We start from the raw sequence: 13486 nt of genomic DNA, 5'->3' as shown, positions 1-13486 counted from the left end.
TGTTATATATATATATAAGTAATTGTTTAAATAGAATTTTGTGATGAAGTATAAGAAAAAAGAGCTAATATATGTATTCTTTCTTTCCTCTTCAATCGGTCTTTGTTTATTTTTATATTCACATATGGAAAATAACTTAACGTATGTCTTGGTGAATATTTATGTCTTTATCTTTATAACTAATTCTATATCAGTTAATGTTAGCAGAAAGGTCAAAAAGAAAATTTTGGAAGATGAATAGATGATACAATAAGACACACTCACCTTTCAGCCTTTGTGTATTTGGAAAATGAAACGATATGAGAGTGTCGCCTACTCGCCTTTGACTCAGTAGTGAAGTACCATATACAACACAAGTTTTGGAAGTATCACAAGTGATTATATGGCATGGTGAATATGACACACAAGCTTATAGAAAACATGAGATAGATATATAGCTGAGATTGGGAAAAGAAGCTGATCTTAGATGCAAAACATATTTTTTTCTTGGATGCTCAAAGGCAAGTATCACTGAGATTATGAAATAAGAAACATATTTGTTCAAGGCTTAGCCTTAAAGTATACTACAGTATGACTAGTGATTGACACATTAGTAAATAGTAAATACAAATTTACTACTTCTAGCTTTTCCTTTTGACATTACAAGAGTGTGGGTTGAGATTTAATGAGTAAAATCTAAATTTTAATACAAACAAAATGAGTTTGTGTATTATTAACTTTGATACTTTACTTGGCTCACCATTGTTTTGTGAAAAAGAATAGCAAGCAAGTAATGCAGAAGAAAATTGTGTAGTTTTAGTTCATTTCACAAAGTATTCAAATACACAATAGAAAGATACTAGAGGATGTGTATATATTCACGTGTAATCCAATTAGATTTAGCTATATTCCAGCCATCAAGTTAGTTAGAATAAAACCAGATTTGGTAGTTTTTGTTAGACCATTCAGCTAAGACCAACTACATAAAGCTGATAACCAAGATCAAGATTATTAGTTTAAGCTTTTCATTCCTCTGTTCATTACTTGTAACACAAGAATAGAATGTGAACCCTTGCGCGTCACTTTGATTGGTTTCGTCATTGAAGGTGGTTACTTGTATAAGAAGCTTCCAAATCAAGGCTGCTGAAACAGCAGCATCATCATTCTCTTCTTCCTTCTTCCTTCTTCCATTCTTGATTCACATATTCTCATCTTTTCTTCTTTTTTCTCAAGCTCGCGCAATAGAGTTTGATGATACTACCTGTGGGATACCCACTGCTCTATCATGATGTTTTTAAAGCTAACTTTTTTTATATTATGGAAAGTAGTATCATGTTAACTGCTAATAAAACAAAATTATGCAAGTGCCTCAAAGTGGCTACTTTTCTGTATATAATTATCTTCTCTTAAAATTATTGGTATCTCTTCCAGATATGCTAATCTATTACTCTGTTTCATGTCATGTTGGTTAGCATTTCTTTTTAATCACTTTTGCTAGTTTGTATCATTTCTAGCTTTTGATTAGTACAATTTGTCGGATGATGATGATCTTTATTGATTAGCCAACAATGTTAGTCTAGAAATGCATGTTGATCTTTATCTTACAGTTGAAATTGAAAAGCCCTCGCTCTTTTTAAGATAGAACATGATTTTTGAATACTAATTTCAGAATAAAGATGTGTAAATAATGTATAGAAACCAGAAAGCAATAACAAAAAAATATCACATTCAAACTTGATACACAATTACAGAGAAGGGAGTTGCCTTATGCAGTGGTTAATTTTCATAACTCACAAAATGATTCAACGGTGGATACACCCTTACATTCTCCTTTTAGAGCATAAATAAACTAAAGTAGATAACCAATTCAGAATACTGGTAAGAAGAACTTACCATGCTGCTCCCCCTTGGGGACCGGCACCTCATGAGTTTCAAGTAATAAATTAACTGTTTGAATTTGTATAGTCATTCCATCTGAAATCTGATGGAAGTCCACAGTCAGTGGCAATGAGAAACATTCAAATTGAACATGCACATCAGACAAATGATTTCTATTTGCAACAAACTATCAATCCATATCCTAAACTAGTATCTCTTCATAGATCTTTACTTTTTATGCTGCATAAGGATCTCTCAACAATCAATAGCAACAACGTTAAAGTTGAAAGGATGGAGAAAGATAAAAAAATGTGGAGTCCAGCTAAGGCATGAAGTGAATCAATTCAAATCTCCCAACTCTGTTAAACAATAGTTTTCTGTCTTCATTTCCATTTTTTATTTTTTATTGAGACACGGTTTGGACACAGCAAACACGCATGTCGGACACGCAGATATGACAACTCAGCAAAGTATCTATACTTCATAGAGCATCACACAACTAGTAAAATATTTTTGTCTTTTGAGTTTTTGGATCTCATTTAGTGAAATAAAATAGACCCTTATTTTAAATTATATTTATTAATTAGTACATATTAAAAAATTAATCTTTTTCTTTATTTCACAATTTAGATAGTAGCGCAAAGTTATACACTTTAAAAATTAGGAGAAGCCATGCATGAATCTCTTGCAATAAAATTAAATTTAAAAAATAGAATAATAATCACTCAAATATTTTCACACAATTATTTTTAATAATAGAATAAATCAAATAATTATATTTGTGTTAAATTAAATAAGAACAAATCAAGTATAGTAACTATAAAATCTAAAAGATTCAATTTATAATTAATAAATATGAATATTTATTGTTGTCATTATTCACATTAAATAATATAAGATGTATGTTCAATATTATTCATTCGTTAAATTCATATTAAATCCTATATCTTCGTTGCGAATGTTTGATTTCTCAATTAAGTATATGTGTTTATAATTAAGATTGGGCGTACAAGAGGTTAGGGTTTAATTATTAAGTGACGTGTTGCAGATTTATTTTATATATTTTTTTTTCAAAGTAAAAGTATATATATTCCCCCTATAAATCATACGTATCTTTGACAAAGGTAAACACTAGTAAAGACTAAAGACCAAAACACACCCTTCAATCTATCTTCACATTTGGTTGTCTTTGAATTGATTATCAAATTTTAGTTTTCAACAACGAGTAGAAGGCAGCACCTAAACAATATCGTCCACACCTGCATGAAAAGTTCTTTGCTTCCTCTCCCGGTTCCAGTTTGAAGCACAAACATAAAACAGCTATATCAAAGTTTCATTCTTTTTTCATCAAACACAACATTGTTGAAAATCATCTCATTCCTACCCTTCCATACAAACCACATCACCCCAAGAAACTCCTTTTCCTACTAATAACCCTATCTACCCAAGCCTCAAAGCATTCCTTAGACGAACCCGCCCAAAGAAAAAGTACTTTCCAGTCACCCATACACAGTACACAATTTACATTCCTTTGTTCTATCTTTTTCTTCGGTTTCTAATAATTATTTAACAGAGTTGCTTTCCAGGAAGAGCATGACGACCATATATACAGCAATGACGAGGGTGGATGATGAACGAGAACGACTTCAACAACCACCGAGAGTTTTTCTGATGCCACTGCCCATGGTTGTTGGTTTTCCGCCTTCTTATTGTGCTGCTCAGCCAAGGTTTGTGGAGCGACTGCCGCTTCTAGAGCCTAGTCCCAATAGTTCGGTTGTGATAAGGCAAGTATGGGCTGCCAACGCTGATTCCGAGTTCCAAATCATAGGCAGCCTGATTGACAAATATCGATTTGTCTCCATTGACACTGAATTCCCCGGAGTAGTCATCCTGCCCCTCAACAAGAACTACCGGAGTCTTGTTCCAGAGGAAACTTACCAAGTCATGAAGGCCAATGTTGACGCCCTTAAAATCATCCAGCTTGGACTCACTCTCTCCGATGAACACGGCAACCTCCCTGACCTGGGAACCAACAACAGAACTCACTACATCTGGCAGTTCAATTTCCGAGACTTCAACCTCATGCGTGACATCCACGCAAAGGACTCTGTGGCACTCCTACGCAGCCAGGGCATCGACTTTGCACGCAATGAAGTGGCTGGAGTTTCTTCGGTGCATTTTGCGAAGTTGGCAGCAGCATCTGGGCTGCTGTTCAACAAAGCACTGACATGGGTCACTTTCCATGGTGCTTATGATATTGGATATTTGATGAAGATTCTGACTTGGGGTGTTCTTCCGAAAAGCTTGGAGGAGTTCTTGGTGCTTGTAAAAGAGCTGTTTGGGGGAAATGCTTATGATGTGAAGCATGTGATGAGGTTCTGCAATGGCCTCTATGGCGGTTTAGAGAAGGTGGCTGAAACACTTCACGTAGACCGAGTTGCTGGGAAGTGCCATCAGGCCGGGTCTGATAGCTTGCTCACCTGCCACACCTTTCACAAGATTAGAAAAACTTATTTTTTGGCTAATGAGGATGGGTTTAGGAAATATGTTAATGTATTTTTTGGGTTGGAAATTGCAAAATCTTAATACTCTTAAGTTGAAAGAAATTATCATACATTAGATTTTTCATGTAACAACATTTTATCTGTGAATTACAAAGTAGTATCAATTGATTATTTTTTAGATATGACAATTGTTTTATAACACTTCAATTATAAAGATTTTTCAGATAACAGTAACATATATTTGAATATACACGCTGGTTTTTAGCAGTACCATGTGGAACATTCATGATTTGCTTTATTTTAATATAGAGACTATGCTAATGCTTTTTACAAGAGATCCTTCTTCATTTGATTTGGGATTGTGTGCCATGCATTGTGAAATGGAAATACTAAATATAAGTGATAGTTTAGAATCAGTTGAATATTTGTTTTATGGCTAATTCTATATATTTATGTGTTGGGTGTTCTAGATCTCTGGAGCAGTTCTTGTTGACTAGGTAAGTAGGTTTTGGGAGGAGGAAGGAAGCCAAATCTTTGCAGTAGTGTGCTATCTGTGCCACTAATTGGTGTATTTGGTTGGGGGGTAACTATATTAGATAGCAAACACGTGGACAAGAAAGTTTGGGCAGAATTGGATATTTGTCCTCTATTTGGTGTAAAACTCATTATTTTTTAGAGGTTTTCCCCTGTCAGACATTTATAGAATCTGAAAACTCCACTCCACTAACAACCTGTTCTTTTCTATGCTTTTGTTGTCTGTCTTAAAGATGTTCTGCTAATACATGTAATGCATAAAACAAATCTTTTGATATCTTCTTTTGTCCAAATATCTTTGATCTGGTTGCAGCTTAATATTTGGGTCTACAAGAGTGTCACCCACCATTCCCAATTTTGTCCAAAATTTCAAGAAACATATTACTTCGAGAGATGACAACTTTGGTTTTTCTGCTCTATAATTTCCTGCATTTCCAGTATAATTCTATAACTGGGGAAGGGGTGATTTCACACAAATTCATTCCTACCCCAGCTCTTCTAATTCTATTGTTTACTTTCTATCTCTTTTGGCCTTTACAATCATTACATGTAATGGCAATATTATGAATCCATGTAGGCAACTAGATTGATGGATTGACCAAAGGAAACATGTTTTTAGAGCACCAACTCCAAAGATTAGAAAGCCAATGAGTTGATGTTGAATCTGTTGAGTTCTGGCTCTATACTTTTGTTTATCTAGGGAGTTGTGTTTTGCTCTACATTAATGGTGGTCTTTTATAAGTAGTTAGAGTTATTCATTTTTTATGTAATGCAGATTTTGATGAAGATGATATTTGAGGCTTCATTGCTGATTATGCTGTGTGAGGAACTTCTGATGAATGCTTCTGGTAATGTCCTTGATGCTGTGTCATGTCAGGAGGCTCGTCAGCATATCTATATTTTGCTGCCTTCTCTTTTCCCTCTTCTTTGAGATCCCTTTCCAAAAGCAAAGCAAAAGAAAGAATTATCTATAAAGCATAGTTTTCCAATCTTTCAACATGTCTGAAACGGAAGTCCTTGACCTATGTTTTCACTTTTACCTTTTCAAGATAATTGAGACTTGAGTCACTGTGGATGTTATATAAATATTTTACCTGGGACAAACAAACTTTTCCATTTTCTATATCTATAAAATGACCGATGTGCATCCAAAATGATTTAAAACCGTTTTTGCCCACTTTTACTGATTTTGGCAGAAAGAAGTGGTACACATTCTAGTTGAAGAGTGGACGGATATGTACCTTAATAAGTGTCTGAGCAGATATAAATCCCTCCAAGTGATCATATCTTATTAAATCCAGTTATGAGTATCATTTGGTTACAAGAGCCTTGTCCATCAGATTGAAAAAGGATGGTAGAGTGAAAATGATAACAAGACCTTTAGATGTTGTCTATTTATAGTTTTGTTAATTGTTTAAGCGAGTGGTGAAGCATTTATTAGTTGAACAGACTATGGCTTTGTTTGGTTTGAAAGAAGTGGAGGGAAAATAGAGAGGAGGGAAGACAAGTTTATCTTATCTCTAATAACCTCACAGAAGAACAGGGTGCCTTGATTATATAACCTCACACCTTCTAACAGCTGTTGCAATTGAATGTGATGAATCATCTCTTTATTCATATGCTAAACCTTAAGACACTTTATGATGGCCATTACCAACTCCTAAGCTTCAGACTTTTCTCTATGCTTAACACTCCAACAATAGGTATTTTGATCTCACAAAAAAATGTATGTTTTGATTCTTGAGAAGGAAAACCCTTCAATTTTAAGAGCAATGTTAGTATGATTTTACAAGATCATCTATCTCTTTCAATAGTTAATTATCTTGTTTATGTATGTTTCAATACTTATCTTGGATTTGAAAGATCTTAGCTGGAGGCTGACTTGGGTTTTGTCCATTTCATGACACACAGCTTAATTTGATGAAGTATGCGGATTTATTTTGCCAGCATTTGCTTTGACAAAAAGAAATCACTTGTTTGAATTAGATATAATAGTTGATGACTTTTTGTTTCAGAACTTACTTGTTCTTGTGAAAATGTTTGGTTTTGATGCCTATGCTAGATTTTATTTGAAGTTACTTGAAGCTGTTCTCAGAATTGGAAACCAAATGAATGTTGGCAATTGGCATCAATCTATAGCAATGAATGATTTTGGGTTTTAAGTGAGATTTTTGTTTTCTCTATGTTGAAAATTACATGTGATGATTATTGATAACTAAAAAATAACAATACTACGTTCTAAAATATATCATGTTATACAGTTACATGTAGCATAATATTTAAATATTGATGAGTTTGGAAAACTCTAAATTAATATTTGTGATGACTAAACATTATTAAAATTAATTAATTGCAAAATTAATTGATCTGAATTTTTATTCAATATATTGATGTTATAATTTTGCTGCAGGTTTTAATAATGGGCCGAAAACAAATTTATTGTGCTAGCCCAAATTACTCTCAGCCATTGGTTTTGATAATATATGATGAATATGGCTAAGTTGATGTTACTTGGGCCCAAATGATTTTTTGATTGCTCCAAGCCCAAGTGTGTTACATGCTTTTCATTTGCTTTGTGCATATTCCAAATTTCATCAGGAAAGCAAATGTTAATCAATTGGGTCAGCTTTAATTTCAATACTACAAGCCCAAATCTTACAAAGTGATGAATGTTTTCAAGCTTGGTCCGAAAACAAAGAAAAATGAAAGCCAAGTGCTTCCAACGGAACCAAGTTTCAACCATGTGATGGATTTCAAAATCTATTACATTGTTAATTAATGCATGGGGAACATGAGAGAGAAAGTTCAGCTGAAATTGATTGATGATTATTATGACTTACACGCCACTCTATACTAGGGAAGTAAAAGCAAGCTATTCTTATTCAATTTGATTAACCACTTTGCTTTGCTTTTCTTTTAGATTTCTTTTATTCTCTCTCATCATTCTCTTCTTCTTTCTTCGGTCCTTAACCAGAGAACCATGGAAGCTACACCAAGCTACTATCACCGAAAAGAAGGAGTTGCATGCATCAAGACCATCAAGCTGATGATGACAAGAAAACATACTAAAATAAAAATGAGCTGTGGCTAAGATACTTACCAAATATGGTCAGATTTGGTGAGGTTATTTTGAGCTTTGCATGCTCAAAATGGAGGAAGAAGATTCGGCCAGCTAGGAGGAGATTCTTGAAGCATGGCTTGTCTTTGATTCTGTTCAACCACCACAGGGAGTAGCTAGAGTGGCGAAGTGATGGTTGAAGGCAGAGATTGAAGCAGATGAAGTCATCATCATCATGAAGCATCAAGGGCCAGAATTCCATCTTGGAGAGCAAGCCAAGGATGGAGAGCTCGGATTGATGAGGGGTGATGATCAAGAAAGGACTAGAGGTAATTGCATGTTGGTTAATGCATGGTTATCTCTTCTCTCCCTTTGTGGCCGAACCGGTTTTGTTGAAGGAGGAAGAAGTTGGTTCAGTTTTGGCTTCAATAAGTGGAGGCTCCCCTCTTCTATATTAAGGGTGGACAGCCACTGTTTGAAGCAAAGAGAAAAATTGAGAGTGCAAGGCACAGATAAAAAGGGGGCTAAGATTCAACCCCCTTCTCTTAGCCACGGAAACCATCAAATATTAAAGGCCTTATCATATTTGACCTATTGGATATACTAAACAAGCACAAATAATTATGAGTATTATCAAATGATTATTATGCCGTAAATTCACAAGATTGTGCATGTTAATGGGCAACATGGTCAACTTAGTACATCCGTACAATATTAATGTTTGTAGATTATACAAGTTGCACAATGATTCTGGCAACCTGTTAATGTCAGTCGAAGAGAGATTCAAATAGCATAGATGAATCGATTCACCTATTGAATCAGGTTATCCAAAGACTTATAACTCAGAATTCTTATCATGACCAACCACACTTTTCAAAATTCACATCATATATAAACTTGCAAATTGCATTGCATATTGTCTCCGTAACTTATATATTTTTATCTTTATATTTAATGCCTCGTAACGCTTCCATCTTCAGTATTACTCTCTGTCTCTACAATTTTATTTATAATCGTAATTAGAATAATCAAATTCAAATACCTAATTATGAGAATTTTATAACAGCAAAAAATGAAAGCAACAATTATTTTTAAAATAGATACAGTAATTCGATAAACGTAAAAAAACATTTATAAATTTTAGTCATTTAAACATAAAACAAATTTAGTCATTCTTGAGAATCAAATAATTTAAACAGAACATATACAGTTGTTATTAAATAAAAAAAATAAAGGGACAGAATATTTTTTATTGTGTTTAATTGATGCAGGCTGTGAATAATTTCAAAACTATTTTAAATTAAGTTAATTATTCTATAGGTATAATTTTATTAAATTATTAATTAGATCTCTATGTCTAGTTTAAATTAAAAAATTTTAGTTAAGTTGTTACATTAAATAAAAATTTTTAATCAACTGTATCATCTCACCTTATATAAAACCATCATTATTGTAATGAAATCCAAGTGAGTGAGTATAGTAATCCATTTTTATTGGTGGTGGAGAAGAAACGGCGTTGTGTTTATTCTTCTTTGGCCGTGCATGAAGTGGCGGCGAGCCAAAAGAACGATCAGGCCAAGGACTAAAACGCTGCGACCAAGGAGGAGAAGGAGGAAGTCGACCCGAACGTGGTCGTAGCACCTTATATCTCCGGGCAGAAGGATCATACCAATCAACATTCATCATAGGGTTTTCTGAAATCATCTCCTCTAAGAATACACACAAAATTTGCATAAAATCAAGATGCATATATTGTGTTCAAATAAAAATATACAACCCAATGTAAATGCATTTTGTTACATGATTATCCAATACATAATTATCTATATAAAACTTTTAATTTATAATAAGATTAAAAAATAAAGTTCATTCTTAGAGAAAAAGGCCTAAGATGACAAATTTTTCCTATTAGATAATTAATAATAGTGGGTAATAATTAATAAAAGATCAATTTTAAGATAATGAGTTATATAATTTACAGGATATGAGATAACAAAAATATTATTTATATGTTAAAATTAGTTACTAAAATTAGTCATTATGTATTTTATTATTTTTATATAAATATATGTATAATTTAATTTATTTTTAATGTGTATTTTTATATTTTAATACATATTTTATATTATTGTCATGGCTTACAAATAATTAAATTTTACTTATAATTAGTATTTTAAATGTTGCTCCTGTATGAACTATAATTTGCGGGGAGGGGAGGTGACAATAATAAAGAAGATAAAAATATATAAGATGGAAACCATACATAATAAAAGATATGGAAACATAAATCTCACCTTTAAACAGTTCATGAGTCAAAACGTGTGAAGATAAGAGAAAAATAGAAGAAAGAAGAAAAGAAATATAGGCCATGGAATTAGCCATATTAAAAACCAATTAGGATAACAAATACAATCACAAATTAAAGTGCAAGCTAAACTAAGGGTTTAATACTGAAATAAAATTTCCTTTCATTTTTAATTCGAAAATAGATTGTCACTTGGCCAGTATAGAGAGCCAATACTCAAGAGTCAATTAATCTTACGCACAAATAAAATTTTATTTTATTACGTAAAAATAAACATTTACAAGAGTTATTATTAAATTATTGTCACCAACACATGAATTTTACAACAATTAAAAGCTTATTTCACCCAAAAGCCAACAAAAAACTATAGATTTTTTTTTCCTTTTTTTTAATCAAAGAAAGGGGGTGATTAATAAATTATAGCTCAAATGACATAATTTCTGCATATTCATTTAAAAATTTTAGATTCGAGTCTCACTTCTAATTTAAAAAGAAAAAACAAAGAGAGGGCGTTGCGGAATTATAGGATTAATAATTAAAATAGTCTTCAAAAAAATTAAATTTGTGTTTATTTTTTTCAATAAGTTAAATAGTGATATTTGACATAATTATTTTTTGATCGGGTTATGCTAAGTAATCAATGATTTTTTTGAATAACGTGAACAATGAGTTTTAAAATTGGTCCAATTCAAATAAAATACACTCTACTCCAAATTACTCACATAAATCTTAATATTAGAATAAACATTCGCACACTTAGTAAATTGAACATTCTATATATCCATTATTCACATTATTTAATATTTTCATTGTCTATCTATACTTTTCTTTTTCGATATACACGTCAAGAATTAGATATCGGAGGTTGTAGTTATACGTTACGGTATTATAATCAATTAGCTATCTTTAATTAAAATATTTACAAGATTTAGTGGTTTGAAATTCATATCTTAGCAGTATAGTATTAAAAATTACATATGATAACTAAAAATTAAAAATACTATGATCTAAAATACAATATATTATACAATTATATTGGACATAATATTTAAATTTTACTAGGCCTTATTATGTTTGTTTGACCTATCGGATATACCAAACGACCATAAATTATGAATATTTTAAAATGATTATTGTATTTGTTTCGGGAATTTATCCAAAATCTTATATATAATTATTTCACGTGTAAATAAAAAATCAACCATTAAATTAATTATTTATATAAAATATATATAAAAATAAATTAAACAACAGATGTATAAATATACAATAATTAATTTCTAATGTATTCAAAACATTTTTTAAAGTCTTATATATATTACTCATCAGAATTCTTATTATAAGCAAGCACATTACTTTTCAAAATTCAAATCATATAAATTTGCAAATTGCATATTGTCTCCATAAGTTATTCTATCATATAAATTGTATCATTATTGGCGTTTTGGCTCGAAAATTAAAGCATGAAAATTAAGAGAACATCTATAATTAATTTTTTAATTTTGAAGGCTTCATCATTTTGGGATGCCTCGTAACACTTGCATCTTCAATATAGCTTTCTGCCTCTACAATTTTATTTATCATCGTAATTAGAATAATCAAATTCAAATGCTTAAATATAAGAATTTTAATTTATAACCGAAAAAAAAATGAAAACAACAATTATTTTAAAATAGATACAGTAGTTCAATAAACGTAAAGGGGTAGAATATAAAAAAAAGATATTTAGTTTTTTTTTAAGTGAGATAAATTGAACAACTCTCAGTTCTAAGTACCACAACATATTCACACAATATACTCACCCACACAATACTAAAAGGCTCACATTCAACATATTAAAAAGTATATAATTTTACCAATTAAGCTAAGTCTCAGCTGCAAGATATTTAGAGTTTTAAACTCTTATTTAATATAGACACCAACACTTATAGATTGAGAAAGAGATTGTAAAACGATTTAAAAAAAACCAGTGGCTTTCATTTTTTTTTGTGCCTTTTCCAACATGCATATACATATGGTAAAAAGGAACAATCATAAAAAAATTGTGGAGGTGATCCACCTCAGTTTTGCATGTGGAGAAGGAAATGAACTTCAACATTATATAATTATCCTCTCCTTTTTTTTAATTATAACAGGTCTATATTACTTAGATCGGTAATGCTAGGATTAGTAATACTAAAAAGATAAAAAATAAATTTATTTTATTTAATATTCATTAATTATTATAATAATTAATAAATATTAAATAAAATAAATTTTAATTTTTTATTAATATTTTTTTATTACCAAATATTTTCGTTCATTTTATTAATTAGTTAGTGGAGGAGGCTGCGGAGGAGCAGCTGCTTTGATTTTATTCTTCTTGAGTCGCGGCTGAAGAGCCGGCTTTTTCGAAGCATGACCGGGCCAAGGATTAGAATGCTCCGCCCAAGGACGACGACGATGAAACGGATCCGTACCCTTTCGATACACGTGACTTCTCTTACCCGTGGAAGGATTATACCAATCTACATTTATCATAGTGTTTTCTGAAAGGAAAAGTATAGGTAGACAATGAAAATATTAAACAATGTGAACAATGGATATATCGGATGTTCAATTCACTAAGTGTGCGGATGGTTATTCTAATATTAAGATTTAGGTGAGTAATTTGAAAAAAAAAAGTATAGATAGACAATAAAAATATTAAACAATATGAACAATGGATATATCGGATGTTTCATTTTAAAATCATATCTTCTAATGAATTTACATACAAAAATTGCATAAAAATAGTTAATTTAGGACCATGAAATTATATTATAAGATTTTTTAAGTGAGTATAAAAAGATTATGTCATTTGAAATTTAGTTCGTTAACATCAAATAGCTAACTTATATCTAACATACATAGTGTTTGATATATTTATCTTAATTTGCTAATTAAAACTATCATGAGTTATAAATTATTAAATTTTACTAATAATTAGTATTTCAAATTTTGCTCCTATATACATATGCAATGAACCATAATTTAGAAGAATATACAGATATAAAGATGGAAATTGTATATAGTTTGGGTGACATTGAAGAAAGAAAGAGAAATCTCACCTTTAAATAGTTCATGCGTTAAAACGTGAGAAAATAAGAGAAGAATAGACAAACGAAAAAGAAAAAGAAAAGAAATATAGGCCATGGAGTTAGCCATGTTATTAGAATAACTTAGTATAAATCCACTAAGCTTTGATGG

At 31.2% G+C, this 13486-nt stretch overlaps 2 protein-coding genes across 4 annotated transcripts in view; one reads left to right on the top strand and one right to left on the bottom strand.

The window, feature by feature from the left end:
- Positions 2972 to 4497, top strand: LOC107606542 (probable CCR4-associated factor 1 homolog 11). The gene has a single exon (XM_016308595.2). It carries the CDS (start codon positions 3451 to 3453, stop codon positions 4441 to 4443), a length of 993 nt encoding a protein of 330 aa, XP_016164081.2. The 5' UTR covers positions 2972 to 3450; the 3' UTR covers positions 4444 to 4497.
- LOC110264781 overlaps positions 11622 to 13486 on the bottom strand; it is a 3677-nt gene continuing 1812 nt past the window's right edge. For 2 of the 3 annotated variants that reach the window (XM_021106967.1, XM_021106966.1), the window contains exons 3-4: positions 12545 to 12786; positions 11627 to 11823 (exon numbers count right to left, since the gene is read on the bottom strand). In XM_021106967.1, the coding sequence (XP_020962626.1) occupies positions 12566 to 12786 (221 nt within the window). In that variant the 3' untranslated portion in view covers positions 11627 to 11823; positions 12545 to 12565. Of the gene's footprint in view, positions 11824 to 12544; positions 12787 to 13486 lie in introns of all 3 variants that reach the window. The other variant, XM_021106969.1, reaches the window with a different exon arrangement.

This window comes from Arachis ipaensis, chromosome B07 (assembly GCF_000816755.2).
Source record: "Arachis ipaensis cultivar K30076 chromosome B07, Araip1.1, whole genome shotgun sequence".
NCBI lineage: Eukaryota > Viridiplantae > Streptophyta > Magnoliopsida > Fabales > Fabaceae > Arachis > Arachis ipaensis.
The sequence above is the reverse complement of the archived record's forward strand: the minus strand, read 5'-3'. Positions and strand labels throughout refer to the sequence as shown.